The following is a 19,425-nucleotide window of genomic DNA, read 5'->3' as shown; positions in this document are numbered from 1 at the left end:
CGAGTTCACCAAGAGAGGGGGAGGGGGAGGGGGGGGGGGACAACATCTGAACACATAAAATACAGTATTTTTAAAAATACTTATTGTATCATGATGTAGATAAAAGTGACATCAGTATAGTGCCTAAAAACTGATGTAAGACTGCTACGAAAACAGAGGTAACACTAACTGCTGCAGTACTGATATAATACTGATCTGATTAAGCTACTCCAACGATTACAAAGTTACATTACATATTGCTTAAATTGAACAAAACTGAATTTGAAATTTCTGCCCTTTCACAAAATTGGCTATGGGATTTAGCCTTACAGACCACGATAATATTTCTAGAACTCCTTTTTGTCAGGTAGGAAGTAGAATTTGCTCTCACATCCACTCAAAGTTGCTCTACTGTGAAGATGAGTACCATGATAAATTAGCTCCTGTTTATGCTACAGAGCCAGATGAGTCAAGATATCCAGTGTTATCAGTTTACACTTCGAGAAATTCAGCCTCAGGCTGGATTCGTCCATATATCTCAATGGAGCACTAAATGCATTTCTTTTTCATTTGTGTCTAAAGGTGATGTGAAAAGGTGGAGAAAACTTCAACCTTCCAGTTTCCTACAGCTTTTCTAATAGGTACTGCTGCTGGTTAATGATTTGAAGAGACCAAAACATCTTAGTCATTCGTCTCTCATTGTTTGAACAGGTAAAGTCAGCTTTTACAAATTTTCTTCTCCAGTATTTGGTATTGCAGTGCTCTTCATGTAAAAGCTGCAGGGCTTAAAACATTATCTGTAACATGATTTCGAGTTCAAGTTCGTAACAACACACACCGAAAAATTTGGAATTAACTATTTCATTTTTCCTTACTTTCCTAAATTTGTATCAGTATTTTGCAACCATGACTTATTAAACTGATGGTTTGGTGATATTCACATAGGCACCTGTCTTCTTTGGAACAGGATATATTCCTTTTTCTTGCTGTCAGAGGGTATTTTTCCTGTCTTTAATATCTTTTATACTATGTGCAATAGTTTTGTCATGGCTGACTTTCCAAAGAAGCTCAACAATTCTGAGGGAATGTCATCTACTCCAGTTGAATTGCTTCAAATTTAGGCATTTCTGAGCTCTGTCGAAATCCTCTTGCATTATTGTATCACTCGTACCACCTTCATCTACTTCCTGTTCTCTTTTTAAAATGTCTCCAAGTTTGCTAACCTTATATAGACTATGTATACTTTGCATCTTTCAGCCTTCCATTCTTTGGAGTTCACGGAACCGGTATTTATGACTGTAGAAGAATAAGAGAAATTAGAGCTCATTCAGAGGCATATAGAATGTCAATTTTTCCTTGCTTGATTTGTGAGTGTAACAGGAGTGGGAATGATTAACAATGGTACAAGATACACCACCACCACCACCACCTGGTGGCTTGCAGACTGTTAGTACAGATGTATTTACACAAGTACATTGAGATTTTTCAAAGAAATATCATGCACCTGCATTTTATTACTCATTTGCAGGCACAGTGTAAGCAGGACTTTACTGTACTGAAGGTAATAAAGTTTAAAATCTGACAACAGTTAAGTACACAGAGGCTTTAATCTAACCCCCCCCCCCCCCCCCCCCCCCGCCCGAGTTACCCATCTCTGTCCCTTCTTTAATGAGTGTGTTTTAAGGGAAAAGAAGACAAAGTTCAGTAGCAAAATGTTTAAATATATGTTTAATTTTTGTCTACAATATGGCTGCTGCTGCAGCAATTTATAATTAATTTTGGAGATGCATTCAAGGACAAAGGAAACACTTGTGAGTTATACTTGAGGAGGGGGAAGATACAACAGAAATGTGAAATTTCAGAAAGACAAATACTGGAGGAAATACCAGACATGTGCAATTGTCATTTAAGGATCCTTGTAATGCTGATATATGATTTACGAGTGTGTTGCACAGTGGAGTGGTCATGAGCATACCATGCACAAAAAATGTTGGTGGGTGAAAATTGAATGGCATGCAGTTTTTCACTGAAGCCAATCACACTAAAGTGTGTACAGTACTGCACATTGCATGATGTGTTTCCAGTTATTATCCTGAACTGGTGTCACATGCCAGCACCCAGTTCCTATATGCCTAATTGGATTCTCTAGTTATCATGGCACAGTTTAATATGCTGATGTGCAGTGCACTCAAACTTCATACCATACCCCGGTCTTCAACACCATCAAATTCCCTTCCTCCCAGAGAGCAATGCTAGCATCTATTATTGAGACATTTATCTGTTATTGAGACATGGCACATGAATAAAGTAGCTACTACACTCCAGCTGATTTGGGTATATCTAACCATGTCCTGTCATTGGCTATTTTAGAACAAATGGTGTGACAACAGACCTAACTTGCTATGTTGGACTGTCTTTCAATGCAACTTAATACTGTTACCACATCAAGGAAAACATCTAAATTACTGCAGAATTATGTGCCTGTTGGGTAAGAGGATCCTACCAGTAAGTTAAGCAGAGAAGTCTTTATGCAGCAGTTACTGACTTACCAGAGCTTTGCAGGTTCAAATCCATCTGCTTACATTCTATTTTTCTTTATGGATAGAAGTACTTAATAAAACTGAAGGTAAACTACTTAGTGAAAAAATTACACAATAATACAGATTATCAGAACACGTATCACATTATTACCACACAGGCAGTCTTTTACCAGTAACTAATAATTCACAATGTATTTTTATGAATATAATCCAAGTTTCTTTTATGGTGACTATTAGGAAAAATAAATGGACATACACCAAATTGTGTCTTATTCAATATGCGTTGTGTAGACTGCATTTATCCTGTAATAGACTGTCAACACAAAGTTAAGGAAGAAAGTAATGGAATGATATTATGAAACTATGTTATGACTATATCCCCTCTCCTTCCCTTCAAAAACAAGGTTTACTTTTAACTTGTCACCAGTCAGTCAGTGCATCAAAATCAACGGACCATTGGTGTAGCCTCCCACTTAACCCCCAAAAATTCCAGAACAAGAACTTTCAGCAAACAAGTTTAATTTAATACAGCTGGCTGTGCAGGATACAAGTTCAATGTAATTAACAGCAAACATAGTATGCATGTGCAGTACATTTTCTTCACGAAGAGTTAAAAATGCAGCGAGAATGAGAAACCCATACAAAATCATGGGCTTTGACACATTCTTGGGTTAAGGACAAGTGCTTTGGTCAGTTTAATGAGGATTAAATGATATTCACATCATTAAATTTTACATAATTTTCTCTTGGCATTTCCTCTTCCTTCCAATAAGGTTTAACTTTTTACTGGAAATTCATCCTTAAAAGGATAGTGCTTGTGATCATTCACACTGAAAGAAACAAAAAAGTATAAATAGAAGTATGAACCACCATCAAATAACAGACGTATACTATGCCAGAAATATAAACACAGAATGTACATACTCATTCAGATGACAGAACCTTCCCTTGCAGTCAAATGTATCTATGTATGCCATATCATCAGCTGAGAGCTCAAAGTCAAATATTTTGAAATTTTCTTCAATCCGTGATTTTGTTACAGATTTTGGTATGGTAATGTTGCCACGCTGAACCTGAAATTCAAATTTCCTTGAATAAGCTAATGGGGCAATAGAAAGCATAAAAGAAACCAGTTCCCTCATGCAATGAAAAGTAGGCAGGCATATAAAAAAGATATTGTCTGAAAGTTTTAACTAAGAATTCAACATTGTGACATGCCTGTATACTACAAAACTCCAAGTACTCCATCCAAGACTTTCAAATGTTGAATATATAATTAAGCTTACTTTGTTTGTTTAGTAATTTTCTGGAGAATTTCATTACCAGAGTAAAATTTCAACTACCACTAGCCACATCTTTCTTCACTTTGTATACCCGTATCTGTGATGACACCTTATAATAAACATGCATGCAGTATTATACATTATCAAATAACTGACCTGGTATCTCAATAATATCTGTGCAGTAGACTTTCCATATTTTGAAGCAACTTTCTTTAACTTGGGATCATCCATGAGCTGCGGATCTGTAGGTTTCGCCCATGGACGATCTGGCGATCCAAGGGGGCTGTAGGCTGTAATGACAATTCCTTTGGATTTGCAATACTCTATTAGCTTTTTCTGGTTGAGGTATGGGTGGCATTCAATCTGCAAATAGAGGACCAATTTTTGTGAAAGGTGATACCTGTAAAATTAAGTGTTTCCCAAACACATGTAGACCATTCCTCTCACTGTGTTTTTGTAAAAATGCTTGTTACAGAAATATTTTTAAAAAGATTTCATGACATTCAACACATTTTACAGACATTTATTTACAATATGAATGTAACACAAATTAACTTATATTAATTATCAGCATTCAGAGCATAAATAATAATAATAATAATAATAATTATTATTATTATTATTATTATTATTATTATTATTATTATTATTATTATTATTATCATCATCTTCTTTCCTTTCTCAGACCTTAGGTCTGGTTCGGAACGAAAGTGACGCGGACCTTGATCAAGCGTCACTTCCTTTTAACTGTACGGTATATGTTACATTGCGTTTAAGAACTTTCGGGTAATTGAACATGTATCAATAATTACGGATTTCTGAAGTTGTATATATAAGTTTGGATGTAGCTGTATTGCATTGATGTACTGGTGGATATTGCGTGGTATGACTCCTGTAGTTGAAAGTATAATTGGTATAATGTCAACTTTATCCTGATGCCACGTGTCCTTGACTTCCTCAGCCAGTTGGATGTATTTTTCAATTTTTTCTCCTGTTTTCTTCTGTACATTTGCTGTATTGGGTATGGATATTTCAATTAGTTGTGTTAATTTCTTCTTTTTATTGGTGAGTATGATGTCAGGTTTGTTATGCGGTGTTGTTTTATCTGTTATAATGGTTCTGTTCCAGTATAATTTGTATTCATCATTCTCCAGTACATTTTGTGGTGCATACTTGTATGTGGGAACGTGTTGTTTTATTAGTTTATGTTGTATGGCAAGTTGTTGATGTATTATTTTTGCTACATTGTCATGTCTTCTGGGGTATTCTGTATTTGCTAGTATTGTACATCCGCTTGTGATGTGATCTACTGTTTCTATTTGTTGTTTGCAAAGTCTGCATTTATCTGTTGTGGTATTGGGATCTTTAATAATATGCTTGCTGTAATATCTGGTGTTTATTGTTTGATCCTGTATTGCAATCATGAATCCTTCCGTCTCACTGTATATATTGCCTCTTCTTAGCCATGTGTTGGATGCGTCTTGATCGATGTGTGGCTGTGTTAGATGATACGGGTGCTTGCCATGTAGTGTTTTCTTTTTCCAATTTACTTTCTTTGTATCCTGTTATTTTTTATTATTACACGAATCTGATCAGCTAGACGTTGTTCTGTTAAAAATTTTAATTCTGGGTATCTGCTAATAAATGTTGTGTATACTTGTGATCTGTATCCAGTTGTGTTGGTTCCTAGGTTTGTTGCTTGGTAATAACAGAACATGAGGTGTCGATTGACTTCATCTGACCATCTCATCCTCTGTCTTTGTTTTCCTTCTAGGGTGGTTGCAGGAAGCATATCCTGAAAAACACCTCTATTTGGATTTAAATCATTTTCCAGTTGGCTAGCAGTGTCATTACCATTGTGGTGGGCGGGCATAGGGTTCAAGCGTCGTCCCCGACCATGACGGCGCTTGTCCGAGGCTTCTTTAGTTCTGTCCTGAACCAAGTAATCACACTAAAAGGGGGGTTAGCCCTATTAGTGGTTTGTTCTTTTCGTCGCCTTTTACGACTGGCAGAACATACCGGAGGCCTATTCTTTTCCCGGGCCTCCACGGGGGTGGTTGTTGTTGTTGTTATTATTATAATGCAGTAGGTAACATATTACAAAAGACACTGCAAAACACTAAAAACTGATTTCTGTGTGATATATATATATCTCCTAACTTACCTGATTTGTAACAGGTTTTATTTCAGCAATAGCCAGTATACGATCGGTTTGTTCCTCAGTGAAATTTGAAATACCAATTGATTTAGTGAGACCCAATTTCACAGCCTTCTCCATTTCCTTCCATGTGTCAACATAATCAGCATCGCTGTATAACATTTTTCCATCTTTCTTAGGAAAGAGTTCATCTCCTTCCTGAAATTAATTATGGATTAAATTAAGTGAATGAAATAACATGTTTATAAAGTTAAAATGTGCACCATAAGTGGACTGTAAGGAAGCGAACTGTGGACAATAGAAGCTTTTAAAATGTGGTGATCACAGAAGAATGCATGTAACTAATGAGGATGTACTGAATAGAGCTGGGTAGAAAAATATGTGATACCACTTGACTGAAAGAAGGGGTCAGCTGACAGAACACATACGACCACCACCACCACCACCACCACCGGACCCATTCATAAGTTAGACACATTCAGTTCTCAGTGGAGTCTCCATTTAAATTTAGAAGACACTGTATCTAAATCAGATTCAGCCCAATTGCTAGCACCATCAATTGCCCAACCTAAGGGATTGCCAAATAACTAAGCCACTTTCCTTCAGCCACTTACAGGCAAAATAGACACTAGTCAATTTATCTAAAAATTAAAATCCTTCAGGCTGAAACCAAGTGATGTGCTCAGTTTTCATGTTTTATTACTGTGTATTATGCTTCCTCTAATGAGATTAAGTATTTTCGCAAAGGATATGCTAGATCTCTTTAAATATTGTCTCACTTCAACTTGTTTTGAATGGGACAACAAATTTTATGAGCAAATTGATGGCTTGGCTATGGGGAACCCACTCATTGCAGCTGAGAGTTTTTATATGGAAAATCTAGAAGCAGCAGCCTTTCAGATGGCAAAGAAGAAACCCTCATGTTGGTTTTGGTATGTGGATGATATTTTCATTACATGGGCTCTTTGAGAAAAATAGCTTCATGAATTTCTGAATCTTCTGAATAATCTCATAATTAAATGTTTCTCTGAGACTTAAGTCTCTTCATTATCTATGATAATGATTGAAGTAGAAGAAAAGAATTAAAATTTTTGCTGTGGCTGGGACTCAAACCCAGGTCTTCTTGCTTGCTAAGATGAAATGCTAACCATTACACCACCAGAGGGCAATGGTCAACACTGCTGCACAAACTACCCAGGTAGAATGCCCTCCCAACAAACTTTAGTTCGTATCTTCTGCTTATTTTCCCAGGGCTCTCCGACATTCGAATAGCACCCCAGCGTTCCGATGTCAGAGCCCTGGCAGTAGTGACAATGTAAGGGAAAATAAGCAGAAGATATGAATTGAAGTTTGTGTTGGGGAGGGCACTCAACTTGGGTAGTTCGTGCAGCAATGTTAACCATTGTCATGTGGTGGTGTAATGGTTAGCATTTCTGCCTAACAAGCAAGAAGACCTGGGTTTCAGTCCCAGCCACAACACAAATTTTAATTCATTTCTTCTGTTTTGATCACTTCTGAATAATATTAAAGTTTTCTATGGAGAAAAAAACACAAACTCATTTTGATTTTTGGGTGCACGGGTACTTCGAAAACATTATGGAGCGTTATGCCTTGAAATCAACAAGAAGCTCAGCCACATGGTTTGATACCTTCACAGAAAGTAATCATCCCAAGCAGAAAGGAAGAGTGATAAAAACACTGGTGGAGTGGGCTAAAAGAATCTTAACCACTGCATGTGGAAGATAGTGATCAGTTAAGGCCTCCAGAAGAAACAAATATTCTAACAAAGAGATAAATAGGGTACTACATCCTAAAATGTATATATCTTCTAACAAAGAAGAACCAACTACAGGGAAAGGTTTTGTTCAATTTGTAAATACTGCCAAAGGGCACTTCAGCAAATTGCTAAGAACACGCAATATTGATATCGTGTTTCCTTCAACAAAAGTGCACAAATATTTGTATACTACAAAGAAGCTATGCCTGCAGTTTGCAACAGTAAGAGTGTGTAAAATCCATTGCTTTGAGTGAAGTGCACATAGGAACTAGAAAAAGACGCATTTAACTGCCTTAAGGAATGCAATAACAATAGTCACTGGGAAAAGACAAATCAGCAGCAGAAGATCATGTACTGGGATAAGACAACACCAAATTAATTCTCTGAAATGTGGTTTTAGCATGATCTAAGAAGTACAACACTAGGATGTACAGAGGGGCCATAGAAATACAAATGCACAACAACAACTTTAACAAAAGAATATTGAAATTAGACATCATGTGGGCCTTAGTACGAAAAAAAAGAAAAAAAAAAACAGTACAAACTCTTCCCCAGAAGACACACACACACACACACACACACACACACACACACACACACACACACACACACACCATAGGGTAAGTCAGCACAACTGCGTGATCTTAGGCAGTAGTCTGAGTCACAGACCAACCATTAAGTGGATTATTTCATTCTGTACCAACTTTGAGTCATCAAAGCCTCTATGATGTATCCAGTATCTGAAGACTAAATGTTACAGAAATAATTTGGCTTGGACCACAGCCTAACACCCTTAATACAAATTTCAGCAATATCACAAATGTCAGCCGTGACAGCCTTAATTTTATAAATCTTACACTTTCACCACCTTTACCCTGATCTCATCCATGTACAAGGTAATATGTAGTGCCTTTGATGCACATATTAATGAACAACTTGTTTGTATCAAAACAAAAATTCACTTGAGCAAACTATAAAATTACAAGACAGAGTTGGCCACGAACTACCTCCAGGAGGCAAAATGTTTAGTACTGCCAAACATAAGAAGTACACAGCACCAGCATAGCCTTCATAACATAGTTCTTTCCTTGAGGAGGGAAAGGTTAAAATCATTTTCTGCTAGTATAGCTATAAGCTATATATTTCGACACAACAAGCCATCAACGGTGGCAAGTTACATCACTGGTGACATCAGAGTCACTTTAATTCACTGGAATTCATCTGCAAATCACAATTCAGCATGGATTAAATAATGAACTTACTGGTGATGATGTTCGTAGAAAGCAACTCTCTTGAAAGACTGTCCCAGATACCGATTTTGGAACGTCTGACAGGTAGAAGAGAGCTACACCTGTTATCGAAAAAGCTTGTATCCTATGTCCCGTTTAAGTACCATATTAGTTTCCAAGTTATGACTTCATAATAATCAAGAATAACACCCATACCAGATTTAAGGTACCTGAAGTTATATTTAAGTGGCCTAAAACCCTACAAGTCATTTGGCCCCTTAAATATGGAAAAAAAACCTGCACAATATTTATCAATGTACATAGGTTTGCACCAGTTTTAATTCACAGTTTCTACCAATGAATGTCCAGTTTGAGTTGTTCCATATCCCTGAAGGCTGTCCTTTAGGATGGGATTTATGGAACTATGTGGAATAAATGTACGTGACAAGTGTTTCATATATATATATAAAAAAAAAAAAGAGTACAATACAAGGGCTGTATTGATGAAATTGCTCTAACTTTTGACACTATCAGCAATATCTCTCTTTTTTTTTTTCTTCAAAGGACTAATCTGTACTGTACCAATGTATACCTTATTTTGAACATCAACAGTTTGCTTGTGAGATGGTGAAGAATAAAGAATGTGTCAAGACAATATATTAGTACATTCTCCATTCTGTGGATCTGTTTATGGCCCTAATGAAAATCCCAAATTTTCCAATTTGGTCTGATTTTCAAATTTTTAATCTATCTGAAAGCACCAATAACAATAACACCCTCATTTAAATTTCCTACTTAGGTCAGACATCGAGAGTGTAAAAATGTGTGACCGATGTCATAACAGCACCACTGGTCTACACCATCAGGTGTCTTTTCCTTCAATACTTAGCAATATATGCATTACAATGCCTCAAAATAATTATTATTTAGATGTTCAAAGTTCTGAAATTATGTTTAGTTGCAAATCAAGAGCCACTGCTACGAGAAACTAACGGCAGATCTGATTCAATAATTTTTTTTTTACAACACAGCTTTAAAAATAATGAAACGCTTATGCTGTGTACAGTAGGCCTAACAAAATTACCACTAACGAGTGACCTACACATTCATATGTGAGGCGATTAAAAGCTTCACTTATTTAACCAGTGCATCAGCAACTCGTATACAGTCACAAACAGCACTTAAAATTGTCAAAGCACACAACACATACCTACCTTTCCAGCACTATTACACAAAAAAAGGGCTGAGAGTTACAGAACGTCCACATATATTTCTTTTAAAGAAATTTCGGCTACCTGCCAGATCACATGATTCTTGCACTGATACTTTATAGACAAAGCCAGCACTATTCAGTTTACTTAACTATTGATATATTCTACCTACCTTGTACCCCATTGGCCAGTGGATGAGATAGAGATCCAAATAGTCCAAGCCTAGATTTTTAAGCGTGTTTTTCAGAGCAGGGATAACACAGTCTGGGCGATGGCATGTATTCCACAGCTGAAAGATTTTCCAATGACTTTTAGATTATGTTCAATTTTACCAGATAATGGTATAATTTTAAGTTACAAGTTTTGGTATAACAAATTCTTTTATGCCTACCTTACTGGTAATGTAGATATCTTCTCGCTTTACAGTGCCATCCGCTATCTTTGCTTTTATTGCCGCTCCTACTTCAGGTTCATTCTGATAAATAAAAGCACAGTCTATGTGCCTGTATCCAACAGCAAATGCATGTTTAACAGCGTCTGTTACTTCACCAGGTTTTGACTGTAAACATAAAGGCAAATAGTTTGGTTAAATTAGGAACACTTTCACACAGCTGCCACTACGCATTTGTCGCCAATACAAACTGAAATACAATTCCTTGGGATTTAGTGAATACACAAACCTGGTGCAAAAATTCACTTCATATTTTAAAAATTAGTTGTCAAATCGTAGGCTCACACGCGTTGCATATACTAATGCATTGTAATCTTACACCGCTCGTTTACTGCGAAACAGCAAGTAAACGCAGACATGCGGTACCTCACTTGACAGCACTATTGTGGTAAAACTAACAACAATATCTGGTTCGAGCAGCGGTATTACTCACTTTCCAGGTGCCTAGGCCAAAAATAGGGAACTCCTGTCCGTTGTTGAACTTCACTTTCGGTACTGCCATTGCCGGTGCGTCTTTCCTTTCGTGGTGTGGCTGTGATACTGAACTTCTGACCAGCACAGAACAGTTCCACAAGCGACAGCTAACCGGCACGTCATGCGCGCAACCATTTATAAACGCGCAACTTCTCTGCAGGCCTGCGCGCCACGTTACCCCCACTGCGCACCACATCGCCGGACGTTGTCAGCTATTGGTTCGCAGCAGCTTCGGCGTCAGGCAGGTGCTGCCAGCGAACTCAGAAAATTATTAGCAGGCTGTGTACTTTATGTTAATGAGTGGCGTTATCGCTGTTTTCATTGGCGCTGAATTTTACAATTATTTGATGAGGTGGATTTACAGTTTGTCAGATTTCATGTTCAGTATTCTCTTACTGCCGTCATTTTAATAGCCAATACATAAAAAATCTTGCACTTTCACGTCGAAAGATAACTTAGTACTCAGCAGATTGGCAACCTCGTTAACAGATGTTGTACTACTACTCTCGTCTGCTCGTCAGCATCTCGCCGCTGAGAGAGCAACGTATTTTTTTAATTATTATTATTTACACAAAAACCACAACCGACTTTACAACGTTATGAAGACCACCGATACCTATGTGCTTTGCATACTGCTTATTTTTGTGTATTGTAGTACTGACTGTGTCAAGAGAAATAGAAATTGGTAACGTTTTGACTTCGATTGTTGTGAGATGTGCAGCTGTGGTACAGTGCTTCCCTAGCTATTAAAAGACCCGCTGATCCGTCTATAAGCGAGCTCTCTTGCTAATTTGTTATTTTAGACCCGATAGTTACAGAGAGCGTGATTGTGTGAAGTCACGTAATAGGCTAAACTGTATAGACTTTACGTTCTAGTAAAAAGTAGAGTGCATGTGCATTATTATTAAATACACAACACATTTCAAATGCGAGACAAATACTGTGACCCAGGATAGGTAAACAATAATCGCAACAGTTAATGTTAAGACCTACATCACGGTATTCCGGTTCCCAATAGATACAAACACGAACAGAGAAATTCTGAGGAAAGCCTGGATAATTTCCAAGAGATCTGCCGTCTATTCAAAACATTTTGAAGCAGAGGACATACCGATAATAACAATTGATCCTTTCAAAGATTTTCGAGGAAACTGTCAGAGACACCCACGGACTCGACCATATTTACGTCAAGGTCAAGTTCAAAAATTTTCTCCAGTTCACCACATTATTTAGGTAAATCTACTGTACGTGAGTCTGGGAAAGACTCAAATAAAAGAAGAATAGTGAGAAGAAGATATTCGTAAGAGAAATGAAGAGTGGATTGCAGAAAATGCGATTAAAAAATTAACAAATGTGTGTGATAAAATAGACACGCAATCCAAGTTGACACTGCACGACAGCTGACTGGGAGTGATAGTAAGTGGTAAAATGCATTTAAGGTCGCTCCAACAAGCCATCGCGCCAGTTGTCAACGTAAGGCCTCCGTGTACGATCAAACTTGTTTGTCAAATTCGCTCTTTTCTATCAACGGTTTTTTTAAAACAATCTCGTGCACGTATCATCAAAATTTGTCAATTTAACCTCGCTTTTAAAGCAGACGCTATTCGAGTCGTGAAGTATTTTGACACTAATGCGAATGGGTGCCAATGCAAAGCAATCCTTGCACTGATTTCAGTGCAAGTAAAAACAGAAAAGAAGACACTAGTCCAGGGTATGGGAGAGAAATATATCCATAACAATCTGTTGAAGGAAACATTACATTCAGAAGGAGATGATTACGTCACTTTCTGAGACTGGAGACTCGAACTTTTAATAAATGGTTCAAATGGCTCTGAGCACTATGGGACTTAACATCTGAGGTCATCAGCCCCCTAGAACTTAGAACTACTTAAACCTAACTAACCTAAGGACATCACACACATCCATGCCCGAGGCAAGATTCGAACCTGCGACTGTAGCGTTAGCGCGGTTCCAAACTGAAGCGCCTAGAACCGCTCGGCCACTTAGGCCGGCGAACTTTTAATAGTTGTAGGCAATTTCATAAGTAGGGCATCCACATCTAAAATAATTATACATAGTGAAACGAAAACTCAAACAAATTAAAACATATCTGAGGCTTGAAATACTGGTAAAACTGATTGAGAATCCAATTTTCCGCATTACCAGTCTCTGTGCGACTACAATAAAATAGCTCCTGTGCTAAATTTGACTCTCAATCAGTTTTGTCAGCATGCCAACACCTAAGTATATTTTAATTTGTTTGAATATTCCATTCGCTATGTATTTTAACAACTAAGCTACTTCGTCTTTAATTGTAAAAGAAGCCACAAGTATGGGAAAATTTATTCGCTCCTACATGGCCTTCTAATGACAGTTGATTAAAGTATCGTAACGAGGGAACGCACACATCGTCCGTGGAAGAATCGGAGAGCTTTGATTTTTTTAGTTTTGCTGCACTCTCGCTTCCATATTGGGCCTAGAATATTAATTTTCTTCTCGACATCTTCCTGCATAACATATGGCTCGGGAGGCACAACACCTCTACCATTTTGGTAATTTCTAGTGCTGTTTTGTTTTTAGGGTTACGTACCTCAATCGGCAAAAACAAAGCATTTATAGGATCACTTTATTGTCTGTCCGTCGGTCTGTCTGCCCTACTGTCAGAACCCTTTTTATAAGGAACGGGTGGACTCATCAAGCTGAAATTCATATCACATACTAAGGTCTACAGATTCTTGACGGTATAAAAAATTGAAGCTTTTAAGTGAATACATTCAAAAGCTACAACCTTTGTGTCACATATTTTGATACTCGAAAACTCACTGTTCAAAACCTATATAGTACTTTCTGTTGACTTGGAATCATGAAATTTGTCAAGAAACAAGGATTCACAGTACAACCAAAGGAAAAAAAATCTGTAAATTGTGAATCTGTATTTATGTCGCATGAAAAAGAAATTGTCACTTATTACCTGTCTGTCTGTCTGTTAAGCCCCCTTTTTCTCAGGGGTGGGTAGAAGTATCAAGTTGAAATTAATGTCACTTACTGACATCTGTGGTCCTTTGCTGGAGTAGCAAATTTAACCTTCTAAACCAATGCAATCGAAAGATACGGTCACTTATGTCATAAATTTTGATACTCGAAAACTCACTCATTAAAACCTAGAGGGTGCTTCCTGTTCATACAAAATCATGAAATTTGGCAAGAAGCAAAGTTTCAGAGTACAAGCAGGAAAAAATCAGAACATTTTAGTTTGTAATTATATCACACAAAAAAACATTTCTCATGTCATTTGTATCTGTTGTCAAAATCGAAATTAAAACATTCACTAAAGTCTTGGAATCCCAGGGACCGATATCGTGCTAGTACCAATGCTGATAACAAGGAAAAGTCATAGAGATTACTGATTCCAGCAGTGGATGTACTATATATATGCAATGAAGTTTCTATGGGACCCTCAGTGAGCGAGTTATACTCGCACCTGACCAATTTTTAGCCTTGATCATAACTACCATAGTTGTGGAAATTCAGTGTGTAATGAGGAAAATTGTAATACAATTCTTTTTCGCTGAACACTAACTCCAACAGCATCCTCCTTCATGTCAAATCTACCATCAATGAAACTTTCTTTCACACACACCCTTTGTGTCCATGGACAAAGCTTTGACCAACATAGTGAAAAATGTCAAATTGTTTGGTATTGTGTCGAGGTTGTAAGGCCATCATAAACGATAAACACGTTTGTCAATTTGTTTTGGTCAAACAACTTTCGATGAGCAAAAATATTTCATATGCACACACATGCAATTTTCTTAGTCTCTATGATGAAAATTATTTTTTGTCCATAAATGCACACGATATTATCGATTACGTAAAAAGAAATCTCTTCACTTCTTAGCTAATACTGTTCTTTTTTACCTTTTTTTGTTGTTTGAAATGAAGGTCGGTAGACTCGTGGCATGCTGAAAGACGTTTAATTTGGGTTTCTATAATCTCAGGTAAATTACTGTTTTCGCGCCTTGCGAGAAAATTCAGACTTGTTTAATTTCGTATGTATCGCGTTGGCAACGTAAGGGAAATATGTAATAAAGCAAAATCTGTAACATTTATAAATTGGGGATTGATGATCGTTAATATGAAATGCGCAAAAATGCCAAATTAAACAATTATTATCTAACGAAAGACGCTTTTTATACAGACATCTGGCATCTCGTGCATTAATCTCACAGTTTTTAACATAACAAAGAATTTTTTGCCGTATTGCAGCTAGATACGGTGAAATTACAATGATCTTAGCCCGCCTCTGGAGCGAAAGAAAAAAGCATTCATAGTAAAGTCATATCAGTAATCGCAATTGGCGATAATAATGGCACAATTAAACAAATTCCTAACAGGAATACACTTTTAGTTCATTTGAACAAAATGGAAAAAAATAAGAGTCTGGCAGCATAAGATGCTGTCTGAAAGGCGCGCGACTAAAGAAGAAGAGAGAGAAAAGACGACCTCGCATTCTTATATAGAACAAAATACATTTGGTAATGTTACGCCGCTCTCATTATCCTGAGCGTACATATTCGCTGACTTGCTGCACAGTTCATTGACTCATGGTTAAATTATATCTTTAATTCTTGGTATTTCGATAGGGAAGGAAAATAGTATGTTATTACTTCGCGGGCAGGTCAAAACTCAAAATATTACACACTATCGGGAATAGCTACAAATACAGATAAAGCACTGCTAACATTGACTGCCACTGTGTTTATAGTAGAAGAAGAAAACTAGACACAAGTCCAGGGAATGGTTTAAAATGAAAGGTAAGTATACACAATTAAACTTGTTGAAAGAATGGCTACAGTCAGAATCTGATGAGTACATCAACTTCCTGGTACAGCACAGTGAAATTTTTAAGAACTTACTTCCAACGTTGGAACTGACATGGCCAATCTGAACGTAATTACATGTTTTAGAAACAGGGTCAAGGGAATGTGGATTGGTTAGGCAAGATACAGGAAAAACATCATTCACCCTTTAGTTTAAACATTTTATTTATTATTATTAAACATTCCAGTATTTTAGTAAATGTGGTAACAGGGTTTAAAGAACTTGAATAAAATAACTTGTAGTGTAATTACATGTTTGCTCAAGCATTTGAGAAGGGTTTACAGTTGCCCAGTTTGAGAGATTCTATGCATTTGTGGGTTAAATTATTATTATTATTATTATTTTAGTGGTAGGTGTGGACCAGTACAATTTTTGTGTCAAGTCTTATATGGGGTTTTTGCTGTTATACTTTTGTTGTTGTTGATGTTCCGTGAATGAATGTTCACTTGTAGCAGGGCATGACTGTTGTAGAACGCATCTCAAATAAATAGACTGCACATGATGGAGCTAGATCAGGGTAGTAACAGGGTTGAGCCAGATGAAGAATTGTTGAGTTTTCCTATGGGATGGGAGGTGTGGAACACAGACGTTAGAGGCAAATCGGAGGCAGACCGAGAACAGCAGGATCTGAACGGTGAAATCAGTGAGAAAGAAGGGGAGGTAAAACTGAATAGGCATGTGGAGGCTCTTGTTTATATAAATAAGAACACAGATGAGAACATAGCGAGGAAAATCCGGCCTCGACAGTACAACAGTGCTCAAGTGTATAGAGTAACATCACCAATTGCTGAAGACGGGCTAGCCATCCCAGCACCTTACTAGTTCTTAAAGGAAGTGTTAACCACATAAGAGGGAAAAAAAACAATTTAAGAGACTCCCTAAAAATGTGTTTTCAAATCCTGTAAATCTGCCAATGAGTTCATAATGTTTAGCAATGAACAAGCAACAGGACATTTTTTAAAAAAATCTATTAACTATTTAAGGAAATCAGTCATTTAAGGGAAACCATTAACAAGTTTTCAAGGCAAGCTTCCAATTGTGTATAATTACTTTAAAATATTAAAGTATCAGTGATTCCACCACACTTAATAAAATCTTACAATGTATTTCAATTAAACAAACAAGAAATTTCTTAAGGTATTAACCATATAAAAAAAAACCTTTGAGAGACACTCCCATACTCTGCTTCCAAGGCAAGCTTCCAATAATGTACAATTGTTTTAAAATATCAACGTCTCAGTGGTAGCACCACACTTATTAAAAGCTTACGATTTCTTTCATTTAAACAAACAGGAATATTCTTTAAGTATTAACTACCTAAGAGAAAAAACAACCATTTGAGAGACAATTTTGCAAATATGCATCAAATGCTTTACATAACTCTTGATTCGGTGAGCCGTTTGTGGAGCTATAATCCTTCAATTGTTGCATGCCTGAGCGTACTTCCACACCATCAGACCACCGTCATCTTCTGCAAGGCATGAGCTCACCATGGCAAAACTAAAACACACTAAGGCATGTGTTAATGACTGGTTTATACCACTCGTCCAGAAGTAGTTTTAATAAATACATGGTTGCAGGGGGGGGGGGGGGGGTGTGTTAATATAAGTCCAGTGCAAAATAGCAGAGTGCCTTTGTGATGCCACAGTTAATATGAAAGCACTGAGCTATCAAGGGCTCAAAAGGCAGTGGGCTGAAACCAAGGCCCACACGGCCATATCAATCCAAAACACAGGAGACACCCTATGAAGACCCAGAACAACTCAAGAGGTGGCAAATAGATTCAAAGGTTAAACCATCTTAGGTCAGTTCTGGAGAAGACAACAACTTGCACAGTTCAAGCATGGAGTTTAGGGATACACACCCATTACCTCAAAGATCTCAGGAAATATCAAGAAAAGAACATCAGGTGGTCTTCAGATTAACTGAATAGATATGAAACAAGTGCCACCCCACCAAGTGGACACTGTCTAGGCTCCTTCTGTTGGGAATTCAGCTAAGCCGTCAGAGTTCTATAACTAGGATCAAAATTCATGTCTGAGATCACAGCACTATAGTCACTCCACGGAATACCAGAGGTTGAAGAAGATCACTAAGTAGTGGAAAAACGATATGGACGGATGATGATCCCCTTCAACAACATGTAAACACCTGTGGACCTCTCATTCTGAAAACCAGTGGGGCCTCCTCCTGTCCTTTCTGGCAGTCGCATGCTAACTCTCACTGCCACTTCAGTCCAGTCAGAGCCACTCCACCCGACTGCCTTGCCCGCCCCTCCATCTGCTGTACCGCCGACTGTGCCTTCTTGCAGCCCACCATCGCTGAAATCGAGCTGTCGCTGCGAGTCCAACAACTCCACCAGAACAAGAATAAACAAAGGACATACAGACCACAGGAATTTGCAGGAAGCTGAGCCACATGGCTCAGAACATATATATTGTCTGTGAAAGTATTGAAGCGCTTTGATTTTTTTACTTTTTGTTGTGCAAATGATTTTGATTTTCTTCTTAACGTCTTCGAGTATAAAAGGTGATTAGGTTCCTGTACAGGTGAGAAAGACATGATACCCTTACCATTTGATAAATGCCAGTGCTATTTTGTTTTTATCTTTGATCATAATTTCTCTGATAGTGGAACCTACTGATACAATGAGATAAATTTGCGATAAAACTATTTTTCATCAAGCAAGTGAAGCAAAAATCGACACAAACAACATTCGCCATCTTGTTAACTTTACCATCCACCAAAATTTCTGGCAGACATGTCAAACACACTCTTTGCTTGACAAACACTTCAAGGAACAAAGTATTCAGTCAACATATTTGGCGTACCAGAATATTGTAAAATTTGAGAAATTGTTTGATCGTTTATGGGGGCCTTAAATGACTAAGCATGTTTGTCAAATTTGATCTTTTCTAGACACAGTTCTGTCAAACGAGGCCATAAACGTAAATACCAAGAAAGTATGTCAATTTAACCTCACTTTTGAAGTCGATGTTTACTGTGCTTTGGCACTAGTGAGATTGGCTACAACTTAGATAAAGCATTTCTGACACTGACTCTGGAACTGTGTTTAAAAAAGAAGAAAAAGAAAAGAAGACGTTAATCAAGGAATGGTTTAAAATGAGAGAGAAATACACACAAGAAAACCTGTTAAAGGAAATGCTACACTTGGAACGTTATGACTACATCAACTTTCTATGAAGTGGCAGAGAAACTTTTAATAACTTGTTTAGAGTTATTTACTTCCACACTGAAGAAGAAGACACAAGTATGCGAAATTTATCCTCTGATAATTGGTCCTCTAATGACAATTCATTAAAATACCACAATGTGGGAACATATAGCATACATTATCCATGGAAGAAATGGAGAACTTTGATTTTTTTTACTCCTACTTCTATGTCGTGTATCGAATATTGATTGTTTTCTTATCTTCTTC

At 37.3% G+C, this 19,425-nt stretch overlaps 1 protein-coding gene across 1 annotated transcript; it reads right to left on the bottom strand.

The window, feature by feature from the left end:
• Nucleotides 1–3,021: 3,021 nt before the first annotated feature.
• Nucleotides 3,022–11,313, bottom strand: LOC126478065 (aldo-keto reductase family 1 member B1-like). Its single transcript, XM_050103669.1, has 7 exons — nucleotides 11,062–11,313; nucleotides 10,569–10,736; nucleotides 10,350–10,466; nucleotides 5,967–6,158; nucleotides 3,959–4,165; nucleotides 3,444–3,592; nucleotides 3,022–3,349 (listed from the first exon to the last, which is right to left on the bottom strand). The coding sequence occupies exons 1-7, from the start codon at nucleotides 11,296–11,298 to the stop codon at nucleotides 3,295–3,297; spliced, it is 1,125 nt and encodes a 374-aa protein (XP_049959626.1). The 5' UTR covers nucleotides 11,299–11,313; the 3' UTR covers nucleotides 3,022–3,294.
• Between the last annotated feature and the right edge of the window lie 8,112 nt (nucleotides 11,314–19,425).

This window comes from Schistocerca serialis, chromosome 1 (assembly GCF_023864345.2).
Source record: "Schistocerca serialis cubense isolate TAMUIC-IGC-003099 chromosome 1, iqSchSeri2.2, whole genome shotgun sequence".
NCBI lineage: Eukaryota > Metazoa > Arthropoda > Insecta > Orthoptera > Acrididae > Schistocerca > Schistocerca serialis.
This window is presented reverse-complemented; position numbering and strand designations above follow the sequence as displayed.